The sequence below is a fragment of the Motacilla alba genome, chromosome 26 (genome assembly GCF_015832195.1).
Source record: "Motacilla alba alba isolate MOTALB_02 chromosome 26, Motacilla_alba_V1.0_pri, whole genome shotgun sequence".
NCBI lineage: Eukaryota > Metazoa > Chordata > Aves > Passeriformes > Motacillidae > Motacilla > Motacilla alba.
Window position 1 is genome coordinate 5,219,827 of NC_052041.1, and position 20,221 is coordinate 5,240,047.

Sequence of the window (20,221 nt, forward strand, 5' to 3'; positions counted from 1 at the left end):
TTTTCCTCTGGAGGGTCCCTTTCAATGTGGGGCTCCCCAAGCTAAAGATTGAGCTAAAGACTGTGCGGGAGCAGAGTGGGAGCTCATGAACCAGGCAGGAGCCCTTGCACCAGCCTTGAACTGGGATTTCCCTTCATGGGAAATGAAGCTGAAATGGACTCAGACCCCCCAAAATGGCCCAAAAAAGCAGCTGTGGGTGAGGGGGGCTGGTGAGAGGAGGGGGCAAGGAAGGAATGCAAGGGGGCTGATAAGGAAGGAATAATAAGAAAAAGCTTTTTGGCCAGACCAGGGCTGTTTACACACAGGCAAAAAACTTCCTGAGCTGGAAGTGCAGCCTTTCCCAGCCTTTTTTTCCCAGCTTTTCCAGCCTTTTCCGCTGGCTCAGCACCGGCCCCGCTCCCGGCATTTCCCTCGGTCTGGCTTTGGAGGAGCCTTTTGTTTTGCCGGAGCACTTGACTGTGACTTTATTGTCCCTGCCTGGCTGCAGGACGTACCCGAGCTGTGAAAAGCGCACCCGAGGCTTGATGAGATCCGCAGCTCCTGATTCCCGATAAACGAGTGCCAGGAGAAAAGGCGGCCCCAGCTCCTGCCCCAGCTCCCGGGCTCATCAAGCTTTCCCTGGGAAAGCCATTTGGTTTTCCTGCCTCTGTTCCCCTCGCTGCCAGAGGTCAGGATGCCCCAAAACACCAGGCAGCGTCCCCTGAGGGGTGCCTGCTGTGCCCGGGCCAGGGGAGCAGCCCTGGGGAGGGTCAGGCATCCCGGAGAGGAGAGGGGATCAGGAGAGACCCCCGCTCCCAAAGCTCCTGCCCGCGGTGCAGCTCCAGCATCCCCACAAGAGGAGGCACCAAGGCCTCCCTGCGTCCCCTGCACATTTCTGGGGCAGGAAATGTTGCTGGTTATTGTGCCCAGAGTGAATCCCAGGAATTATGGTCCCCACAGAATCCCAGCATCACCGAGGCTGGAAAATCCCTCCAGGATCATCCATCCCCTCCTTGTCCCCAGCCCAGAGCACTGAGTGCCACCTCCAGGTGACACCTCCAGGGATGGGGACCCCAAACACCCCTGGCAGCCCCTTCCAAGGCCTGGCCACCCTTTCCATGGAGAAATTCCTGCTGCTGTCCAGCTTGCCCCTCCCCTGCTGCCAGGTCAAGCCCCAGCCCTGCTCACCCCTCCGGAGTCTCGTTTATTTTCCCAGGAATTAACTGAGTGTCTTAAGCATCAAAAAACCCAAAAACCAAATCAAACAAACGAGGTGTAACAGCCTGCCGCACGTCACTCACCCTGCAGACGTTTTTTTGGGAGAGGAATGTGCTCAGAGCAAGCCAGAGCCTTTAGTCATGGGATTTCTGCTGGGAAAGAACCTCTCCCACCCTGCTGGCAGCAGCCAGAGCCACACATCCCGCAGGGATGAGCACGCTGCTGCTCCAAGGACCGAGAAACAGGTTTTTAGTACTTCATTATTTTTCCTTTTTCAACCGGGATTATTTACAATGAGATCCGGGAGAAGCAATTCACACCAAAGCAAACAGCCTGGAATATTTTAATTGTGTTTAAGCGACTCTTGCACCCACAAAAAGCAGCCCCAGGTGGTGATGGATGCTGCTGTCATTGCTTTGAGCACTGTACCAGAAAAAAAAACCCTTCCCTCAGGTGTTCAGCTCTGAGAGAAGGTTGGGATGAGCTCACTCGTGAGAGGGTAGATCAGCTCCAAGGCCATTTTTGGGCTTCTCTGGGGTGTGGAGGTCGCTGCTGGTGCTGCTGTTGAACACCACCCCTCCTGCTCTGGCACCAGCAGCACAGGGCTGGCACAACCCGGGCTCGGCTCCCTAAAAATGTGCTTGGGATGGGGGACAAACCTGGGCTCCCGTGAGCTGCTGGGAGCTCCAGCAGTGCTTCCCTGGGGGGCAGGATCAGCACAGAGAGGGCTCAGACCTGCTCCTGCTCCTGGGTCTGGCACTTCCCAAGCGAAACCCAGCTCTGTGTCCCTGCTGCTGGTGAAGAGAGGAACCCTGCCCTTTGCAGAGCTGGGGTCTGCCTCCCACTCGTCCCTCTGGGAGCCCTTTGGCACCTCTCGTGCCCAAATTCCTGCCCCAGGTGCCAGCAGGAGGGTGCCCAGCCCAGGCACCCAGCGAGCCCCTCAGCCCTGCCCGGTGTTCTCCATCCCCCTCGAGGGATAAATTGCTGGCTCTGCCTGTCACAACCCCCAGCCCCTGGCAGGAAGAGGCTGGGAAAGGTTTTTTCCTCTAAAAAAACCTTCAGGACACAGTCCTGGGAGGGTTCAAAGAGAAAGAAGCTGACATTTCAGCCTTCAATTCCACGTGGAAAGTTTTACACACAGCTTCAGCAAATTCTGCTGGAGTAGGAAATAGTAGAGGAGCCCGAAAGACAGGAAGGGGTTAAATGCCTGAAGGCCTCAGAAGAGGAAGAAATCCTGCGCTTAAACATAAAGATGAGATTATAAACAACTCCGTTAACCAAAACTATCTGAAACCTGAGAGGCTTTTGTCACTGCAATCCCAATTTAACTACTTTAGTCAGCCTAACATATTGCTACCAGAAATCGGGGCTGCCTGGAGTCAGACTCTGCCTCTGCCTGAAAGCTGGGGAGGGCAAAGGGCGCCGGCATTTGTCCTGATGTTCCTCTGACAACAAAAGCAGAGAACAGCTGCAGGAAAGTGTCCTGTGTGGTCAGCGGGAGGAGGAGGAGGAGGAGCTGCTCTTGGGCAGCCCTGGCTGTGCTTTAGGCTGGTTCTGGAGTCCTCCACAGAGACAATAGTGACGGAGCAGAAGGTCTGCGGTGCCCGGTGTGTGCACAGATCTCCTGCGTGCCCCGGGGCTCCGCGGTCACATCTCGGTGTCGGCGGGGCTGTGCTGCCGGCCCGAGTGGCCGTTCTTGGAGCCCGTCCCGTTCTCCTGGGTGCCCCCGTTGAGGTTGGGCAGGTTTGGCTTCTCCTGCAGCTCCGCCGGCTCCTGCGAGGGTGACATCAGCATGGTGTTCCCCTGGCTGCCGCTCTCCGTGTAATAGGGGTCTTCAGCCTGGGGACACAAGGGACACAGTCAGGGAGGGGCAGGGGCTGCTGGCTTGGGGCAGGGGCTGCCCACGGTCCCCAGGCAGGAGGGACAAACAGCCACAGGTCAGGGCACTGCTGGCAAGAAGGGGAGAAGAGGGCCTGAGCTGACGTGGAGCAAGAAAGCCACCCAGGAACTGCAGTTTTCCCTCCAGCACCTGCAAGAGAAGCTTTCTGTCAGGTTTTGTTGTTTTCCCCTAACCAGGCTTTGGAGCCACCCTTGCCTTGGGACAGAACCTCTGCTGGCCAAGGAAAAATCAGCATGGAATGGAAAGGATGGAGATTGTGTCCTTGCCTTCCCTTCCCCTTCCTTTGAAGAGCAGAGCTCGCTGCCAGGCGTGGCAGAAGCGCGGAGCTGCAGCTCTGCAGGGCTGGGTGCTGCTGTTGCTGCGAGCAGCAGGGGCCTCTGCAGGGCCCGGGGCCTCAAGAGAATCCCCCGGGAGTTGTGCAGCCCTGGAACTGGCAGTCCCGGGTGGCAATTCCCGGCTGGAATTCCCTCAGCAGCACCCAGCACTCTCCCGGCTGGATTTCACTCCATCTCTTTTCCATGGGTGGGGCGGGCACGCCTCACCTGGAGCTGGGCTTGGCACTGCCGGGGTCCCCATGGCACACAGTGCCACTGCTGCCAGCCCCGGGGACACGGGGCAGTGTCCCTGCCTCTGACACGGGATTTCCCAGCTGGGTGCTCTGGGGACATCCTTCCTGGCCAGGAAATGCCCCGATGGCCTCCCAGGACACAGCTGCTCACGCTGGGCAGCGATGGGGAAATCGTGGCCAGGCCTCGCTTTACTCAGGGTCACGTCCCCAAAAGTCCCTGGAAGGGAGGAGTCCTCAGGGTGAGCCTGCCTGGGAAGGGGAGAATGGAAATAGGAGATTTCTGCCTCTTTCTTTCTTGATATGTTTTATTACCACGGCTGGTGGGGAGAAACCGCCTTTATTACAGCACGGGTACAGACACGGGGCTCACACAAGGGCTGGGAGTTAAGGGTGTCACAAGGACAGACCCGTGGGGTTTCGGGGGCTCTGGAGGGGTCTTGCTGGATGAGCTCTTACTGCCGAACAAAAAGAAGCGTTAGACCTGTCAGATGAGTGGGAAAGGAGCGCTGCTGCTGCAGGAGCTGATTTCGGAAGAGGAGAGAGGTTCCCCCTCCCCGTGTGCACTGCCCCTGCCCTGCCCGGGCTGTCCCCGAGCTGGGGACACGCAGGGGGTGGGTACAGAGCCACAGGGGTGGGGACGGCCCTGTGCTGGCCCCCTGAGCTGCCGGGCTCCCCTCTAGCTGCGGCTCTGCCACCTGTAAGCACTGACCAGCCTCTGTCCCGCGGGGCTCCAGCTGCGCCGCCTCATCAGGAAATAGCCGGCCAGCCCCAGGAAGGCCAGCAGCAGCCCAGAGGTCACCAGGGCGATCAGCGTCTTCTGAGAAGGGTCCCGCCGGCTCCCCGCACTCTCCTTTTTGAGGGATTCTATTCCAAACTGGAAAAAAAAAAAAAAAGAAAAAACCACCACCAAAGAGAGCCGGGAGCGGGACAAACAGGAAACGTTTGCATCTGCTGCAGCTTCAAACAATGCTGCTCGTCACCTCCTTGGGGAGCCGCACGTCAGCCGAGCTGGGCTCTGCTGCCCCAGCCCTGGCAGCCCTCACAGGCTCCTTCCCGGCCTGGGGTCTCCTGTGGCACAGGGAGTTTCGTCCTCTGGAGCACAGCCCGGGGTTTGGAGCTGTGTGAGCGCTGCAGCTCTGCTGCTCGTACCCTGGGACACACCTGGGGCTCAGCCCCACCAGCCAGTGGCAGCCCCAGGGCTGCACTGCATTCACTAATGTCAGCCAGGCCCTTTGGAGAAGCCAACTGCATCCTGAGAGCTACTGCTGGCTCTAACCTCTGCTGAGAAAACGCTTCAGTGCCTACAGAGCCGTGGCACGGCTTGTGCTGGCTCTCCTGGGCTGCATCGCTGGTGGTCGGCTCCAACCACAGGATCCCAGGCTGGTTTGGACCTTAAAAATCATCCAGTGCCACCCCTGCCACAGGCAGGGACACCGGGCACTGCCCCAGGCTGCTCCAGCCCTGTCCAGCCCTGCAGGGATCTCTGCGCTCCTCAGGCAGCTCCAGACCGGGGGCAGGTCCCAGTCTCAGCATGTCCCCAGCCTCAGCTGACAGCCACAGCTCCCGTCCCTCCGGCCACCTGGCCAGGCACTTTTTGGGGCCAAATTCACTGAAGGGATTTACCTTTTCCCAGTGAGACCTCTGGAGTGTGTTCAGAAGTTTGTCAGGATCTGCAAGGTTTAAAACAGGAGAGCACATCCCACACGTTACACACATTAAATATGTTCATCACACACATTAAACACCTTAAAAGTGTTCATCCCACACGTTACACACCTTAAATATGTTCATAACACACATTAAACACCTTAAAAGTGTTCATCCCACATGTTACACACCTTAAATATGTTCATCCCACACGTTACACACATTAAATGCTCATCCCACACGTTACACACATTAAATATGTTCATCACACAGGTTACACACATTAAATGTTCATCCCAAACATTACACATGCACACATTCCAGACACGAATCACACACTCTGCAGCTCAGGGCACACCAAAGAGCCTGGCTGAGCACAGAGGAGCTGAGGATGCTCCTGGAGGCAGTGCCACGGCTCCAGGGGTGCAGCAGGACCCCAGGACAGAGAGCGGAATTGCAAATTCTCCTCCCAAAATCTGCCTCACAGCCCTTCCCCACCAGGAAGCCCTGTCCCACTGCCCACCCTTTATCCGGGGATCCCCCAAGGAATGCCCTCACTGACCTTTCTCTCCTTTGAGGATGAGGAGCAAACAGTCCCTGTCCAGGCTGGATGGAGCGAGCTTGATCTCGCAGGGGGACTCCACGGTGTGGGTTCTATTCTCACACAGTGCTTGCCATAAATCCAATCCCTTCCTCTCCAAAAAGTGTTTCTGCCAAAGTTTCAGAAAGAGCAGCCATGAATCCAAGCAAACTGAGCAATCCTCCGCCTCGGCCACGCTGCTGGAGGTGTTGTGCTTTCCCACTTGAGTTTTGGTGGCTCCTCTGTGCCCTGCAAAGCTGAGCCGGGTGTCAGACCCTCCCCTCCCACTCCAGCCCTGCCCAGAGCCCCAGCACCTTGGGGGTGGAGAGGCTCATTTCTCATATCTTAATTTAATGAGAATAAATCAAATGGAGGTATCATTAGCAGCCCCTGAAAATGGCATTAAGCACAGCTAAATTTAGGCCCTGAGTGCATGGCAAGTCTCCCCGGTTTTGGGGCTGGAACAACTGAAGAGCCCTATTGTTTCAGAGTCCCAGGCAGGGGCTGGGAAAGGAGGGAAATAACAAAGAAGCATTGAGCCTTCCTGTTTAGGAAATGTCTTCCATGTTTTTGCTAGGTTGCTGATCAAAGGCTGGGTAAAAAAACCACATTTCTCACATTTTAGAGCTGCACTGACTCTGGGGAGGAAGAGGAAGAGGAGCGAGGAGCTGCAGCCTTTGTGGGCCGGTGTCTGGACCAGACAGGATGGGCTTTCTCCCTGGGGCTATTTTCAGCCACAGCCAGAGCCCAGCTTGGCCAGAACCCTGCTCAGCCCCCGATCCCCTCCCAGCCGTGGCTGTGCCCACCCCAGAGACAGAGACAGAGACAGAGACAGAGACAGAGACAGAGACAGCTCCACTGAGCCCTGCCCCGGGCTCCATCCACCCTGGGGCTGAGCGAGGGAGAGCCCCCCTGTCCTGCCCGGGCTCTGTGCCCTCCTCCTCTGCCCAGAGCTGCCCCAGGACCATCCCCGGCTCCCTCCATCCCCTGAAAGTGCAAAAACGCAGGAACTCCTCCGCGGGAGAACAACAAACAAATCATTTTCAGCTGTTTCTACAGAGCTTGGCTCGGGGGGGAGGAAGGCCAAGATGGAACAAGAGACCCAAGTGCGTGTTTTCCTTTCTGTGCTGTGGAAAGAACTCGTCGCAGTGTCAGAGTTTCCCTTCGCAATTAGCAGCCCGGTGCCAGCTGATTGCTCATTTGCTCGGGAAAGGCCAGGGGCACAGAGGGACACCGGTCCCTGCCTGCAGGACGCTCTCCTCTGCCCCCGAGCCCGGCCTGCTCCCCCCGGGGCTGCCCAGGGGAGCGGGGTGGGAGCCCCCAGCCGGCCCTGCAGGGAGCTGGGGGGGTTCGGGGTGCTCCAGCGGGAGGGAGGGCTGCGGGGTGCCAGCCTGGGGTGCTCTGCGTGCGCCGCGCAGCCGTTCACCCACGGGATGCTCGCAGCCGTGCCCGGGCGGGGCAGAGCCCGCTGGATGGCAGCTGGATGGCAGCTGGATGGCAGCTGGATGGCAGCTCGGGCACACGGGAACGAGCCTAATGCCACCTAAGCACCCGTCTGCCCAGGCAGGCCAAGCCAGACCCACTCAGCCTAAGTGCCATGGGCTCAATGACAACACTAAATTGTATATTTTAAATATTTATATATATATAAAAAAGACTATATTTTATATATAATATCTATCTTAAAATACCTATTATCTATTTTCTATTATGTATTATCTATTATCTATTTTCTATTTTCTATTATGTATTATATATTCTCTATTCTCTATTCTCTATTCTCTATTCTATATATTATATATATTCTATATTCTATATTCTATATTATATATTTATAGTTACATTTATAGTTACATTTTTATATATTTATATTTCTATTTATATTTATATTTCTTTATATTTATCTCACACCCAGGGCAGGTGTGTCTTGCTGTCTCACAAGACCCAGCACCCTCCACCCTCTGGGGCAGGCTGTGCCTCCAGTGGGAGAGGTTTCTTCCCCCCACCCCTGTGCTGTCACAAATGCCCCATTTCTGGTGCTCAAGGCCAAGGACGCTCATGGAGAGCCTGGGACTCCCTTGGGAGTCGTTGGGGACGCTGAGCAGCTCCTTGCAATGCCCTGTTTTCTTTCCTAGGCCACTTGGCAGGACAAAAAAAGGCACTTTTGTTTCCAACAGGGAAGAGGAAGAAGAAGAACAAAGGCACCTTCCTGTCGGGCACGGTGGGAGACGCTTCAGGAGCCGAGCTGACCCCAGGGCTCAAAGGAAAAAGGAGGATTTGTGCAGCTGGGAGGTCGCGTTTCCCCCGGAACCTTTGGGGTCCTCCTGGGACCGGCCCCTCCTGCACCACCCCAGGGAAACTGCTGGGACCCCCCACCCGGGGGTAGGGGTGACCCCGGTGCTGCAGGACCCTCTCTGGGTGACCCCGGTGCTGCAGGACCCTCGGGGTGACCCTGGAGCTGCAGGGGACACTCAGGGTGACCCTGGTGCTGCAGGGGACCCTCGGGGTGACCCTCGTGCTGCAGGGGACACTCGGGGCGACCCTGGTGCTGCAGGGGACACTCGGGGCGACCCTAGAGCTGCAGGAGTCTCACGGGGTGGCCCCGCTGCTGCAGGGGACCCTCGGGGTGGCCCCGGTGCTGCAGGGGACACTCGGGGCGACCCTAGAGCTGCAGGAGTCTCACGGGGTGGCCCCGCTGCTGCAGAGGACCCTCGGGGTGGCCCCGGTGCTGCAGGGGACACTCGGGGTGGCCCCGGTGCTGCAGGGGACACTCAGGGTGACCCCGGTGCTGCAGGGGACCCTCGGGGTGACCCTGGTGCTGCAGGGGACCCTTGGGGTGACCCTGGTGCTGCAGGGGACACTCACGCAGGCGCTGGACTCGTTGAGCTGCAGGCAGATGGCCGCGGTGTCCCCCTCGTCCCTGGCGCCGTGGCAGCTGATGGCAGGCTGCAAGGGAGAGCACAGGGGGGTGTCAGTGCCCTGCCGGGGCTGGGGACAGCCCGGCCTGCCCAGGCAGCCCTGTCCTCACCTGGGGGCTGGCCGTGGCCGCGGGCAGGGCCGTGGTGGCCGCAGGGACAGCAGGATGCTCCGGGCTGGACGCAGAGCTGGGGGTGAACGAGGTGTGTGGCTTGTCCCCGGGCTGGGTCGGGGGGCTCTGGCTCGTGGAGACCCCCGAGCTGCCCTGGGAGCCTGGGGAGGAGCCCGGCAGCGATGTGAGGGCTGTGCTGGGCTGGGGGCTTGTCCTCAGCTGCCCAAGGAACTCTGGTGATGCCGGGCTGGTGGCCACGGAGCCGGCTGTGGTTTCAGCTTGGAGGAAACGCAGAGAGAAGGGCACAGGTTGAACCCTGGAAGCTGAGTGTGTGACACGATCCTGATCTGTCAGCAGCAGCACCAGGAGCCAGTGGCTCTCTAGGGAATGCTCGTTAGCCCTGGTTCTGCTGCCTAATTGCACACACCCACAGCGGGGGGACAGCGGGCTCATTTCCGGGCCACCACGGCAAAGGTGACATCGGCCACCCCCCCTCAGCATCACCCCCAGCTCCTCCTTGGCCCCGAGGCTTCCAGAGGAGGCTCTGATCCCAAACAGCACCAGGGAGAGGCTCCCTGCATCCTCCCATCCCTCCAGAGCCCTTCAGAGCCTGAGCTGGGCTCATCGTGGAACCCCACACTGGTTTGGGTTGAAGGGACCTCAGAGCCCACCCAGTGCCCCCCTGCCATGGCAGGGACACCCTCCCCTGTCCCAAGGGCTCCCAGCCCCATCCAGCCTGGCCTTGGGCACTGCCAGGGATCCAGGGGCAGCCCCAGCTGCTCTGGGCACCCTGTGCCAGGGCTGCCCACCCTGCCAGGGAGCAATTCCTAATTCCCAATATCTAATTTAAACCTCCCTCCTCCAGCTTAAAGCCATTCCCCCTTGTCCCCTCCTCCCGAAGGGACCCTTGCAGGGGGCTCTCCCAACATCTGTGGAGACATCACCATCACTGAGCTCTTTGTTTTGCCCAGGACGGGGCTGAGCTGCCTGGGTGGGTGTCCCCAGGTGGGATTTTCTGGATGGAATTCAACCTTTTGGGCATGCTCAGCCTCTAAACCATGCCCTAACGAGCACATGCACTTAATAAATCTGATTGTGACCACAGGAGCTACCAGGAATGACAGAGGGAGCAAAGGCAGAGGTTACCAGAGGTTGGTTTGCTGCTGCTGGTGTCCCCCGTGGCTGTGGCGGCAGCGGTGGCCGTGCTGGCTGTCCCTCTGCTGCTGTCCCCTGTGCCTGTCGGGCTGGGGGTGGCCGTGGTGCTCTCAGCAGTGCAGCCTGGGGGAACAGGGAGCTCTCAGGGGCTGCTGAGCCCCCAGCCAGCCCTGAGCCCCCGGGGGAAAGCAGGAAAGGTTCAGCTGCTCTCCCGAAGTTGGTTTTTCTTGCCCCAAGAAAAAGCCTTGGGGCACGGCTGGGAGAGGCTCAGGGGTGAAAGTTTTCATCTGGGGGAGCAGCAGAGTCTGGTGCAGCCCCTGAGGGGCTCCAGGGCTCTCAGAGGAGGAGAACAGGCTCTACCCTCACCCCACCCCATCCCCAGCTCGCTGGTGGATGCACAGGGCTCTGCACAAAGCTGGGTTTCAGAGCAGTTGGGGTTTATAATCCTGGGAGGAAAGAATCAAGCCTTGGAAGAGATCACTTGTGCGCCTCAGGATAGATAAGTTGGATTTACAGTTGCAGGCACCATCTCAAAGTAAATAGAAACATTCCCACTGGCTTGGGATCAGCCCTGACTCATGAGCGAAAACATCTTTGGAGGTAAAGCAGAATGTTTGGAGAGTGGTTTGCTGTTCTAACCTAAAGTTTATATATTGCTTCCTGCTGCCTTACAGAGATGACACTTCCAGCTTTCCCTTCTGAAACGAGCTGTGTGAGTCAATGAAAATGCATTTCTCCCATTCCTCAGCTTCTCCCTCCCTAGGATCTATTCCCACTCTCAGCAAACAGCTCCAGTCTCTACCCCGGGGCTCTTGGTGTTTAAGATTCTTATCCAAGCACTAAAGAGAAAATCATACAGAATGTGTTGTTTCATTTGTGGCCCTGCCCAGGGGAGCCCCGGCTCCAAGAAAAGTTACTTCATCCTCCCAAACCACCCTGAGAGACAGAGCAGCTCCGGCAGGTCCTGAGCAGGATCTGCTGCCAGGGAACAGCACTGGGAGCTGGGAGCTGGGAGCTGGGAGCTGGGAGCTGGGCACGGGCCTGGCAGGAGCTGCTCTTGCCTGGGTCGGCTCCACGGAGCCTGGAGGGCTTGGGAAGAGCAAAGCCCGAGGGCACCGGGGTTGGTTTTGGCCGTGGGTGGCAGAGCTGCTCTGCTGGTCCTGCTGGGGGAGGCTGGGGAACTGTGGGGCTCAGACTGGTCCTGTGGGGCTGCCCACACTGCTGCTGCCCATCCTGATCCATCCTATCCATCCCATCCTATCCATCCCATCCTGTGCATCCTATCCATCCTGATCCATCCCATCCATCCCATCCTGTGCATCCTATCCATCCCATCCTGATCCATCCCATTCTGTGCATCCTATCCATCCCATCCTATCCATCCTATCCATCCTGATCCATCCCATCCATTCCATCCTGTGCATCCTGATCCAGCCCATCCATCCCATCCTGGTCCATCCTATCCATCCCATCCTTTCCATCCCATCCTGATCCATTCCATCCTATCCATCCCATCCCATCCCATCCCATCCCATCCCATCCCATCCCATCCCATCCCATCCCATCCCATCCCATCCCATCCCACCCCACCCCTCCCACCCCTCCTGGGCTGCAGCTGCTCGGGGGCCCTGCTGAGGGCTCGGTGCAGGTGTCTGGAGCTGCGGTTGGGTTCTGGCCCAGCTTCCAGCTCAGGGGGAGAAGTTCCTCCTTCTCCAGGACAGCTCAGCTCCAGCTGGTTAAGTCACCGAGTTTTCCTGCTGACTTTTAGCAAATGAGAAGCAGGAGGCAGGACTGCGTGCCCGGAGCAAGGAGCAGCCCGGGGGCAGAGCCAGGCTTGAGGCAGAGCCAGGCTTGAGGCTCAGCTCTGCTCTCCTGGCCACCAGCAGGAATCCTCACATCCCCAGAACAGTGCAGAGCCTGGCCGTGACCTCCCCGAGCGCCGCAGCCACCCGAGCACCTTTGAACTCCTGCAGATGTTTGCAGAGCACCCGAGGAATTCTTCATCAAAGCCTTTTCAGCACTGAACGTTGGACTGGAGGCCTGGCTGCTGCTCAGTGTAATTTGGGAGAGGAGCTGTCACTTCGGGTTTCTTTTTCCTGCCTTCCTTGGCACATGAGCAGGAGCGTTCCCACAAAACATGGATGGGGGTTTTTATGAAATCTTTGGGCTCACGAGGTAAATAATGATCCAGATGTGGGCTGGATAATCCACGTGGTGCTCGGCTAAAGAGGGTTATTTATTGCACCATACATTTTTAATGGCTTTATTAAACTTGGTCAATTTGTTCGGATTGAGGGTTTAGAGTTTAAGCCAAGCTATTTATTAACCTGGGAGAAATCTTCACCTGGCAATGCAAGCACGTGCAGGAGCAAAACCATGCAGGGATGGGAAAGAAAATTGCACTTCCCAGCACCCCTTGTGTTCACCCACCTAGGCTTTGAAAAGGAAATGATTTTTTAAAGATATTTTAATAATGGGGCTTAGGAAGGATCTTAGATTGAATAAAGAAACGACAACAATCTAAATGTTAAACTTGCTCCAAGACTCATCCCTGAGCACCAAGCCAGGGCCACAGAAAAGCTCTGCAGTGGCAAAGGTTCAGGAAAGAGGAGGGAAGTTTCCATCACTGGATCCCAATCCTGACCCACAGCAAACAGAACTGAGGGAGCCGAATCCCGCCGGGAATCTCTGGGCAGGACCTGCACCTCCTGAGCTGATGCTGCCTGAGATCCCTTGGCTGCCCTCTGGCAAACCCCCTGCCCAGCCTTTGGCTCCCTGGCACCTGGCACACGAGCCCCGGGCCAGGGAGCTGCTCCAGCTCTGCCTCAGCAGAGTCTGTTCCCCAGCTCCGGGATGGGGTGCCCTGGGCTGGCACAAGGGCACTGCTGGTGCCAGGGCTGCAGAGGAGAGTGAGGAGCCATGGGATGAAGAACAGGAGGGAAAAGGGACCATGGGATGCAGGAGAGGAGCTCTGGGGATGCAGGAGGGGAGCTCTGGGGATGCAGGAGGGGAGCTCAGGGCTGGGGGATGCAGGAGAGGAGCTCTGGGGATGCAGGAGAGGAGCTCAGGGCTGGGGGATGCAGAGCCCTGGGGCCAGAGCCAGCCCCGGCCCCCCCAGCAGCCCCTCCAAGGGCTCCAGCCGGCATTACTCATGCCTTTCCAGCTCCACAGCTCTCAGCCATGTGGCAGGAATTCAAGCGGGTGGAGCCCTCTTCCCTCTGGAAATATCTGATAAAAATCCCTTCCCTCCCCCTTTTCCTTGGCCCAGACAGGATGTGGGTGTGGGGCCGGGGCCGGGGGGCTGGGGGAGCCCCCCGAGCTGCCACACCAAAGCCCGGCTGCTGCTCCCAGGCTTTCCTTGGGGCTGGGGCCTCTTGGGCAGCCCAGCACCTTCCCGGGGTTGAGATTTCTCCTGGCTGGGGCAGCAGCCTCTAAAGGATGTTAAACTCGAGCAGCTGGAAGTTTTAAAGTCTCTTTTTCCTTTCCTGATACTGAGAACTTTCGTAAGTGCTGCAAAAGGAGTGGAGGAAAGAAGGAACGTGTGAAAATGGCAAGAAAAGAGGTTTTTCTAAAAATCAAGTTTGGCAGAGATGAATGAAACACGTATAAAAAAGAAAGATGAGAGGTTAAGTGAAAGAATAAAGTGTTTTTATTAGGTACAAACACAATCCATCCTGCCTGTTCCGTGTTCACTCTGAGACAAGCACAGGCCAGCTCTCCATGTGCTTTATCCATCCCCAGTTTCCAACACAAGCTGCTCACAGCATCCTCCCAGGGGCTTGGGAGGGTCTGGGAACTGCAGCCCACTCTGCAGAGCAGGGCTGGCTGTAAACCCCTCCTTGGAGCTCGGGAGGAACCCCGGAGAACCAGGCACAAGGAGCATTTCCAGGGATTTGGGGTTGGCTCTCCCAGGGCATTTTCTCCCTGGGGTTGGACCGGGCTGCTGCTGGCTCTGGATCCCAGCTCCCAAACTCCATCCTCCCCACACCCCAACCCCACAGCCCTCTGCAGGACTCCTGCCCCTGTCCCAGCGTGGCACAAGGGGATTTTTCCTGTAAAACACGTGCCTGTAGCTGAGGGTGCCCTGGGAGCAGGAGGAGCCCGGTGCTCCCACCCTCAGCAGCGCTGCCAGCAGCGGCTTCAGCCCAAACCCACAGAGCTGGGATTTCCAGGGCAGTTGCACAACTGGAGCCTTTGATGGATTCTCTGGGACTCCCCACAGAGCTGAGGAACGAGCAGAGCCCCAGGGATGATTTTCCCCAGCAGCTACACCGAGGAGAAGCCAACCTCCTCCACCTTCCAGGCAGGAACATCCTGCAGGAATGATGGGCAGGGGCTGTGCAGGCACATTCTGCACAAAGCATTAAAGCCCCTGCTGCCCACTAGCTTTGTCCTTCCAAAATCTGAGCTTTTAATCACTTTTCCATCGCTTTTGTTTCGCACAAGGAGCTCAAGGTTTGGAACTGGAGGTTTGAAGCTCAAGGTTTGCCTCACACCTTTGTCTCACACCCTCGCTCAGCTCAGCCCGACCACACAGCCCTGAATGTCATTTTCCTCAAATAAAATTGAGGTTTTATTTCAATTCCTTTCAAATTAACACAGACTGGAGGGTCAGCCAGCAGCTCAGGTGAGCAATTTACCTGGGCAGCCAGGGGAACATGAAAGGAGCTCTGTGAAACAGGAGAACAAAACCCAGTGAATTCCTGCAATAGATCTCCTCGCTCACATTCGTGTGAGTGAAAAAAAAAATCACATTTGAGGAGACACCCGCAGGCTCCTGGCTCCTGTCCCAGCACACCAGGCAACACACAGAGTGCTGCTTCACTTTTTTAGTCCTTTTTTATTACCTCATGGCTGTTGGGTTTGGGACAAAAATGATACTATTTCCCTAAAATATAACCCTTTAGAAAGTAGCACCTAGAGAAAATCTCGGCGCTGCTATTCATCGCTTCGCATGATGAATATTTGAAGAGCTGCAATAGGAGATTTTAATATTTATGGAGACTCATTTGATTTTCAGCAAATGTTTAGTTCCAACCACAAAACAAAAGCGTGGCTCATTTACACCAGAGCAGGCAGAGACAGCTTGAACTGTGGCTGCACTCTGCCTGCTGCACTCCCCGCGTGCAGGGATCGCTCCTCGTGTTATCCAGGAGTTTGTGGGGACTTCAGCTCCCCATTCCCGTCCCTTTCAGAGCAGCAGTGAGGTTTTAGGGTGGGACTGCATCCCGAACTCCTAGAGAAGCATCTTCCCCCCAGCTGCTGCTCCCAGGAGCTGCCCCACGCCCGGTCCCTGCTGTCCCCCGGGCTCGGGGACATCGGTACTCACCATCCAGCTCCAGCAGGCAGACGATGCAGAGGAGCTGCCTCCACTTCATGGCTGTGGGAGTTGCCCAAGGATCCCCCGAGGCGCGTTCCCTGCTCCCGGGGCAGCTCCCGGGGATCCGGCCGGGACAGCCCGGGCTGCTCAGTCCCGCAGCAGCTCTGAGCTCATGCAGCTTGGTTGGAGTTCAAGCCTTTGAGATCACTCGCTGCTGGGGTGGGTTTCTCTTCAGGGGTTGTGCTTGTGGCTCAGGACTGCGAGGTGGAGTTTCTCGGCTTTGATTTCCCAGTTTTATATAGTTCATGGCAACCTCACTATCACTTAGGTAATTTTCTCCTCCCCACTTTCCTGCCAGCAGCTTCAAAACAAACAAAAGATCAGCCCTCTCCCCAGCAAAGGATCCCAAAGGCTCGCTGGGATTAACTCTTTCCTGAGAGCTGCTGCTTTCCTGCGCAAGGGAGGGCAGGGACACAGCCTGGCCCAGCTGGAGGCAGGGACTGAGCCCAGCCTGCAGCGAGCTCCCCCAGAGCAGAGCAAGCACGGCCCGAGGAGAGCAGGGCTCTGGGGAAACCCAGCTCCAGCCCTGAGAGCCCCAGGCGTGGTCCTGGCACCGTGGACAACAGGGGAATGCTGAAAATGGGCTTCAGAATCAGAAATTTTCTCAGCAAATTAAGCAAGGAACTCAAGGATGTGAAATCATCGCTGACCTGAGGAGAAGCAGCTCCATTAGCTCCACTGAACTGACTCCAGCCAAACAGGGAGCACAAATGAGACGGGTTAGAGAAGCTCTGGGGCAGAGAAAAACCCACAGGCAAAAGCTTTGGCATTAAAGCTGGAGCAGGAGCAGGATGGGAGAGCAGGAACTTCCCCCAGCTCGTTTGGAGTGCTGTGTGGGAGCCCTGGGAGCAGCACAGGGCTCTGGCTGCACTGTTCTTGCCAGCCTGAGCCTCCCCAAGCACGAAACTTGGCTCTGGTTCTGCAGCCACACGTGGGAGCAGCTCAGGAAGGGCAGGAGGAGGGATGCTGTGTGTCCTCACAGGGCTGTCCATCCCTGGAATGTTCCAGGCCAGCCTGGATGGGATTTGGGATCAGGGAAGGCGTCCCTGCCCATGGCAGGGGGATGAATGAGAGGATCCTTAATCACCCTTCCAACCCAAACCAGTCTGGGAGTCAAATTATGGCCTCTGGGTGTAAAAAAATGAGAGACGAGCACTTGGGAAACTCAACTCCTGTCCAGGATTAATTCCATCTTTTCTTTTATGGCTGGATGATGCGGTGACTAAAGGAGTCATTGGGAACAGGAAATTGAAAAATGAGGTGGACAGGAAAGAAAGCTGTGGAAAGAAGGATGAGGAAGCTCTTAGTCAGTGTATTATCTTTTCCTGGATGCTCCTGCAACACTTCTACAGTCACAGAATCACAAAAACTGCTCTGGGCTTTAAGGGACCCAAAGACTCATTGCAAACCCCTGCCACGAGCAAGAATGGCCATCATTTGGCTACAGCCAGAAAAGGATTAAAAAACACCAAAAAAAAGAGAACAGGATGGTGTTACCTACAAAGAAATCCTCAAATAGCATTTCCACATTTATTGTAGGACAAAATTCCAGTAGCTTTTGCTTTTAGCACAGCACAGGAGCTGGATGAGATGATGTTTAAATGTCCTTTCCAACTCAAAGCCTTCTCTGATTCTGTGGCAGGAAAATGTTTCTTGGAAGGAAACATCTGTGGCTCAGCAAAGGGCTCCAACATCTATGTAAGGATTTCTGTTATGTTCAGTAACCTATTGCTGACTGACAGAGACACACAGCCCTCTGAAAGGCCAAAATATCCAGGTAAAATGTGGCCTAAAACTTGAGTGTGGGCACAGCCCTGCTGAGTCCAGCAGCTCCCACCAAGAATTTTCCCTTTTTCCCCTTTTTCCTCCCTCAAACACACCCGCACGCATTGGAAGCGCCTGACTCAGTGTGTAACCAGGTTTTACATTGCATGTCAGCCCAGAAAATGAATTCAGAGATGAAATGTGAAAGGCAGAGTGAGACAAGAGTCTTATTTAAATAACAGATATGTTTTTGTCTATGAAAGTGAGAATTTGGGTTGAATAACATGACTGAAAATCAGAGTGGTAGATCCACAGAGGAGTTTGGGTTGGAAAGGACATTAAAGACCTTCCCACTGCACCCCTGCTGTGGACAGGGACACTTTCCACAGCCCAGGCTGCTCCTGGGAAAAGAAACCAACGGGATCATCCAGGCTTGGCTGCTGGGTTTGTTTCACCTTTCAAAACCAGCCCAGAAATAGAGAGCTGCGCTAAAAATAGTCCATGGCCGGGTCTGGCAGACACCGTGCAGGGGAAGCTCGTGGGTTTGGTTTCCAGTGGAAGCTGGTTTGGGTTGGAACAACATTCCCGGGTCAGAGATGTGGGATTTCATTCCTCTTCATGCACAGCCCGTGTCAGAGCATCCCACAGAGCTCCTGCTGGGAGAGCGGCTCAGCTGAGCGCAGGGAAATCCAGCATTTCCTCAAAGCGAGAGCCACAAACCCACAAAACAAGTGACTCATTAAGATTATCCCTTAACCAAATGCACTGTCCTCAGAGGGTTGCTGTGGGCAGATCTAGGGGTGCTTCCACCCATCCTGGACATTCCTGTGGCACAGGAATTGCTGTGCTGGGCACGTGAGGGGTGGCACTGGGACCCTCCTCCCCTCACAGCTGACAAAAACCTGACCCAGCCCAACGAGGAGCAGGCCAGGCTTTGTTGTTGGATGTTTCTGTGCACACGGCTCAGAGTGTATCCTAAATATCCCAAATATCCAGCTGGGACCAGGCCCTCCAATTGTTCTGTTGATTCCATGAGCGGGAGACTCCTTTTCTCATGGGTCCAACTGACTCGAGCCTGTTGAGGGCAAATCCTGCAGAACTGTTTCCTTTCTCTCGGAGCCCCAACGCATTTTTACAGCCAGGAACTGCAAGACCACAATAAGGAACATGCCCTTGAATTATCTCGCAGCACTCAGCATCAGCTGTGTCAGGTTAGCGACGCCTGAGCCAGCTCCAGCCCAACTGGGGATCAAGTGTCCAAATTTTGTGCAGCACAGCGATGAAGGCTCGCTCACACGGGCTGGGATTTTGTCCAAACGTTTAAGGGTGATTGAATTTAATTGTGAATGATGCAATAGACATATGGCTGGGAAGCTATATGCCAGGAAACATGTTTTCTATAAGTATTTTAGCAGGCAGATGGCACACAATGGTTTTGGTGCAGTCATTTCCTCACCTCTTAAAAGTTCCTATTTCGGACAGATGAAATAATCCCATTCCCACCGTCCTCCCAAGGAGGCAGCACTGCTGGCCCAGAGGATGTGCAGTGTCTGAGGGCTATTTCTGTGCAACAGCACATCAAATAAATCAACCTCGCACCCACCTCCCCAGTGCCACTCAGGGGTTCCAAAGCGTTTTAATCGCTTTCCCACTTCACCTGGAGCGAGCAATAACTCCCCACAGCACTTCAGAGGCACGTGGAGGCACTTGGAGCAGGGCCACGCCACGGGGAAACCCCGAAAGACACAAATTCTGCATCCCAACCCTCGGCCTGAGCAGACTGCCCCACTGCCACACGGGGCAGCTCCTTCTGGAAATGACTCCCCTCTCCCACACCCAGCACACTCAGCCCCCAAAAACTGCAGCTGGAGGAGGAGGAGGAGGTGCAGGAGCAGATCCAGCTTCTGGGAATGGTGGGCAGCCAGAGCAGAGCATGGAGCTGAAAAATAAAATGGGATTTAGTGAAGTTTGGGTTGTTTCTCCTAGGAACACGCTGTTGGGATCACATCTGCTTTGGTGCAGCACCAAATCCTGCTCCTCTGGTTCCTGGAATGTTTGATCTCTGCAGAAGAACACAAACTCTGCCCTGAGCAGGCAATTCCTGAGGGATGGACTGATGGGATTCAGTTCCTGAGGGATGGACTGATGGGATTCACCTAAAAAAGGGCAAAGAGCCTCAAAGCTGCCCCGACAGCATCACCCTTTTTGTGATTTCCTTAAGAACTTGTCATGCATTGGTTTTATCGGGCTGGGATTTTACATGGTGTAATGTAATTTCTACACCAGGTTGTCCTGAAGAGCCCTGGCACTGCCCTCCAGCCCGGGAACGTCCTGGGGAGACTGGGAGGTGCTGAAAGGTCTCCCTGAATCCTTGGTTTTTTCTCCTCCAGTCATTCCCAGGACTTCAGCGAGACGTCTTCCCCCTGGAGCACCAAACCCACCATTTGAGGGGGTTTTTTGGGTGAGTTTCAGGGCTGTTGATGGATTTTCTTGTACCCTCGGCTGCGCCGTGCTGATGAGGAGATAGCATCTCCACGGACCTCCTTCTTCCGTCCCAAGCCCAGGAGGGATTCCTTCCCGGGACAACAAAGGGCTTTGTTTAGCCCTGGAGCTGGGGCAGCCTGGCTGGTTTCCTGCCTCTGCTGCTCCAACTGTTTCCAGGTCACTGCAGCGAGCATCCCCGTGCCCATCCTGTGCCAGAATTCCATTTTCCCCACCCAAACCCTGTTCCTGCGGCTGGGAAAAGCATCCCCTCCCCGCAGGCTGCCGGGTTTGCCCCTTCAGGGTAAAAAACCCTGAAAAAAAGGGTAAAACCCCTTTGGTTTTCAGGCGATTCCTCCCGACTCGCTCCCCCGGCGGTGCTGCTGCGGGACAACGCTCCCCTGGGGCAGAGTTTCATGGAAAAACGCTCAAGCTCCTTGATTTCCATCACAGGCTGCCCCTTCCAGGGGTGAAAGGGCCGGGAACGGCCCCCCGTGAAAAACGCCCATCGATTTTTTGTT

At 56.1% G+C, this 20,221-nt stretch overlaps 1 protein-coding gene across 2 annotated transcripts; it reads right to left on the minus strand.

Annotated features, from left to right (window-relative positions):
- Nucleotides 1-1,510: 1,510 nt before the first annotated feature.
- CD34 (CD34 molecule) lies at nt 1,511-15,899 on the minus strand. 2 transcript variants are annotated; one of them, XM_038162662.1, is made up of 8 exons: nt 15,405-15,892; nt 10,067-10,198; nt 8,921-9,198; nt 8,758-8,838; nt 5,875-6,022; nt 5,289-5,335; nt 4,375-4,539; nt 1,511-3,036 (listed from the first exon to the last, which is right to left on the minus strand). In XM_038162662.1, exons 1-8 carry the CDS (start codon nt 15,451-15,453, stop codon nt 2,845-2,847), a joined length of 1,092 nt encoding a protein of 363 aa, XP_038018590.1. In that variant the 5' UTR covers nt 15,454-15,892; the 3' UTR covers nt 1,511-2,844. The 2 variants fall into 2 exon arrangements, with proteins under 2 accessions (XP_038018590.1, XP_038018591.1); XM_038162663.1 differs by lacking the exon at nt 1,511-3,036 and adding an exon at nt 3,056-4,120 and having other exon boundaries at nt 15,405-15,899.
- Between the last annotated feature and the right edge of the window lie 4,322 nt (nt 15,900-20,221).

What these genes read in the sequence shown, in the direction of transcription:
- CD34 (XM_038162662.1), bottom strand. Translation starts at nt 15,453, where the DNA reads ATGAAGTGGAGGCAGCTCCTCTGCATCGTCTGCCTGCTGGAGCTGGAT. An exon ending in CTGCCTGCTGGAGCTGGATG is followed by an intron (nt 10,199 to 15,404) that starts GTGAGTACCGAT and finishes CTGTTCCCCCAG; the next exon opens with GCTGCACTGCTGAGAGCACC. An exon ending in CATCCTCAAAGGAGAGAAAG is followed by an intron (nt 5,336 to 5,874) that starts GTCAGTGAGGGC and finishes TAAACCTTGCAG; the next exon opens with ATCCTGACAAACTTCTGAAC.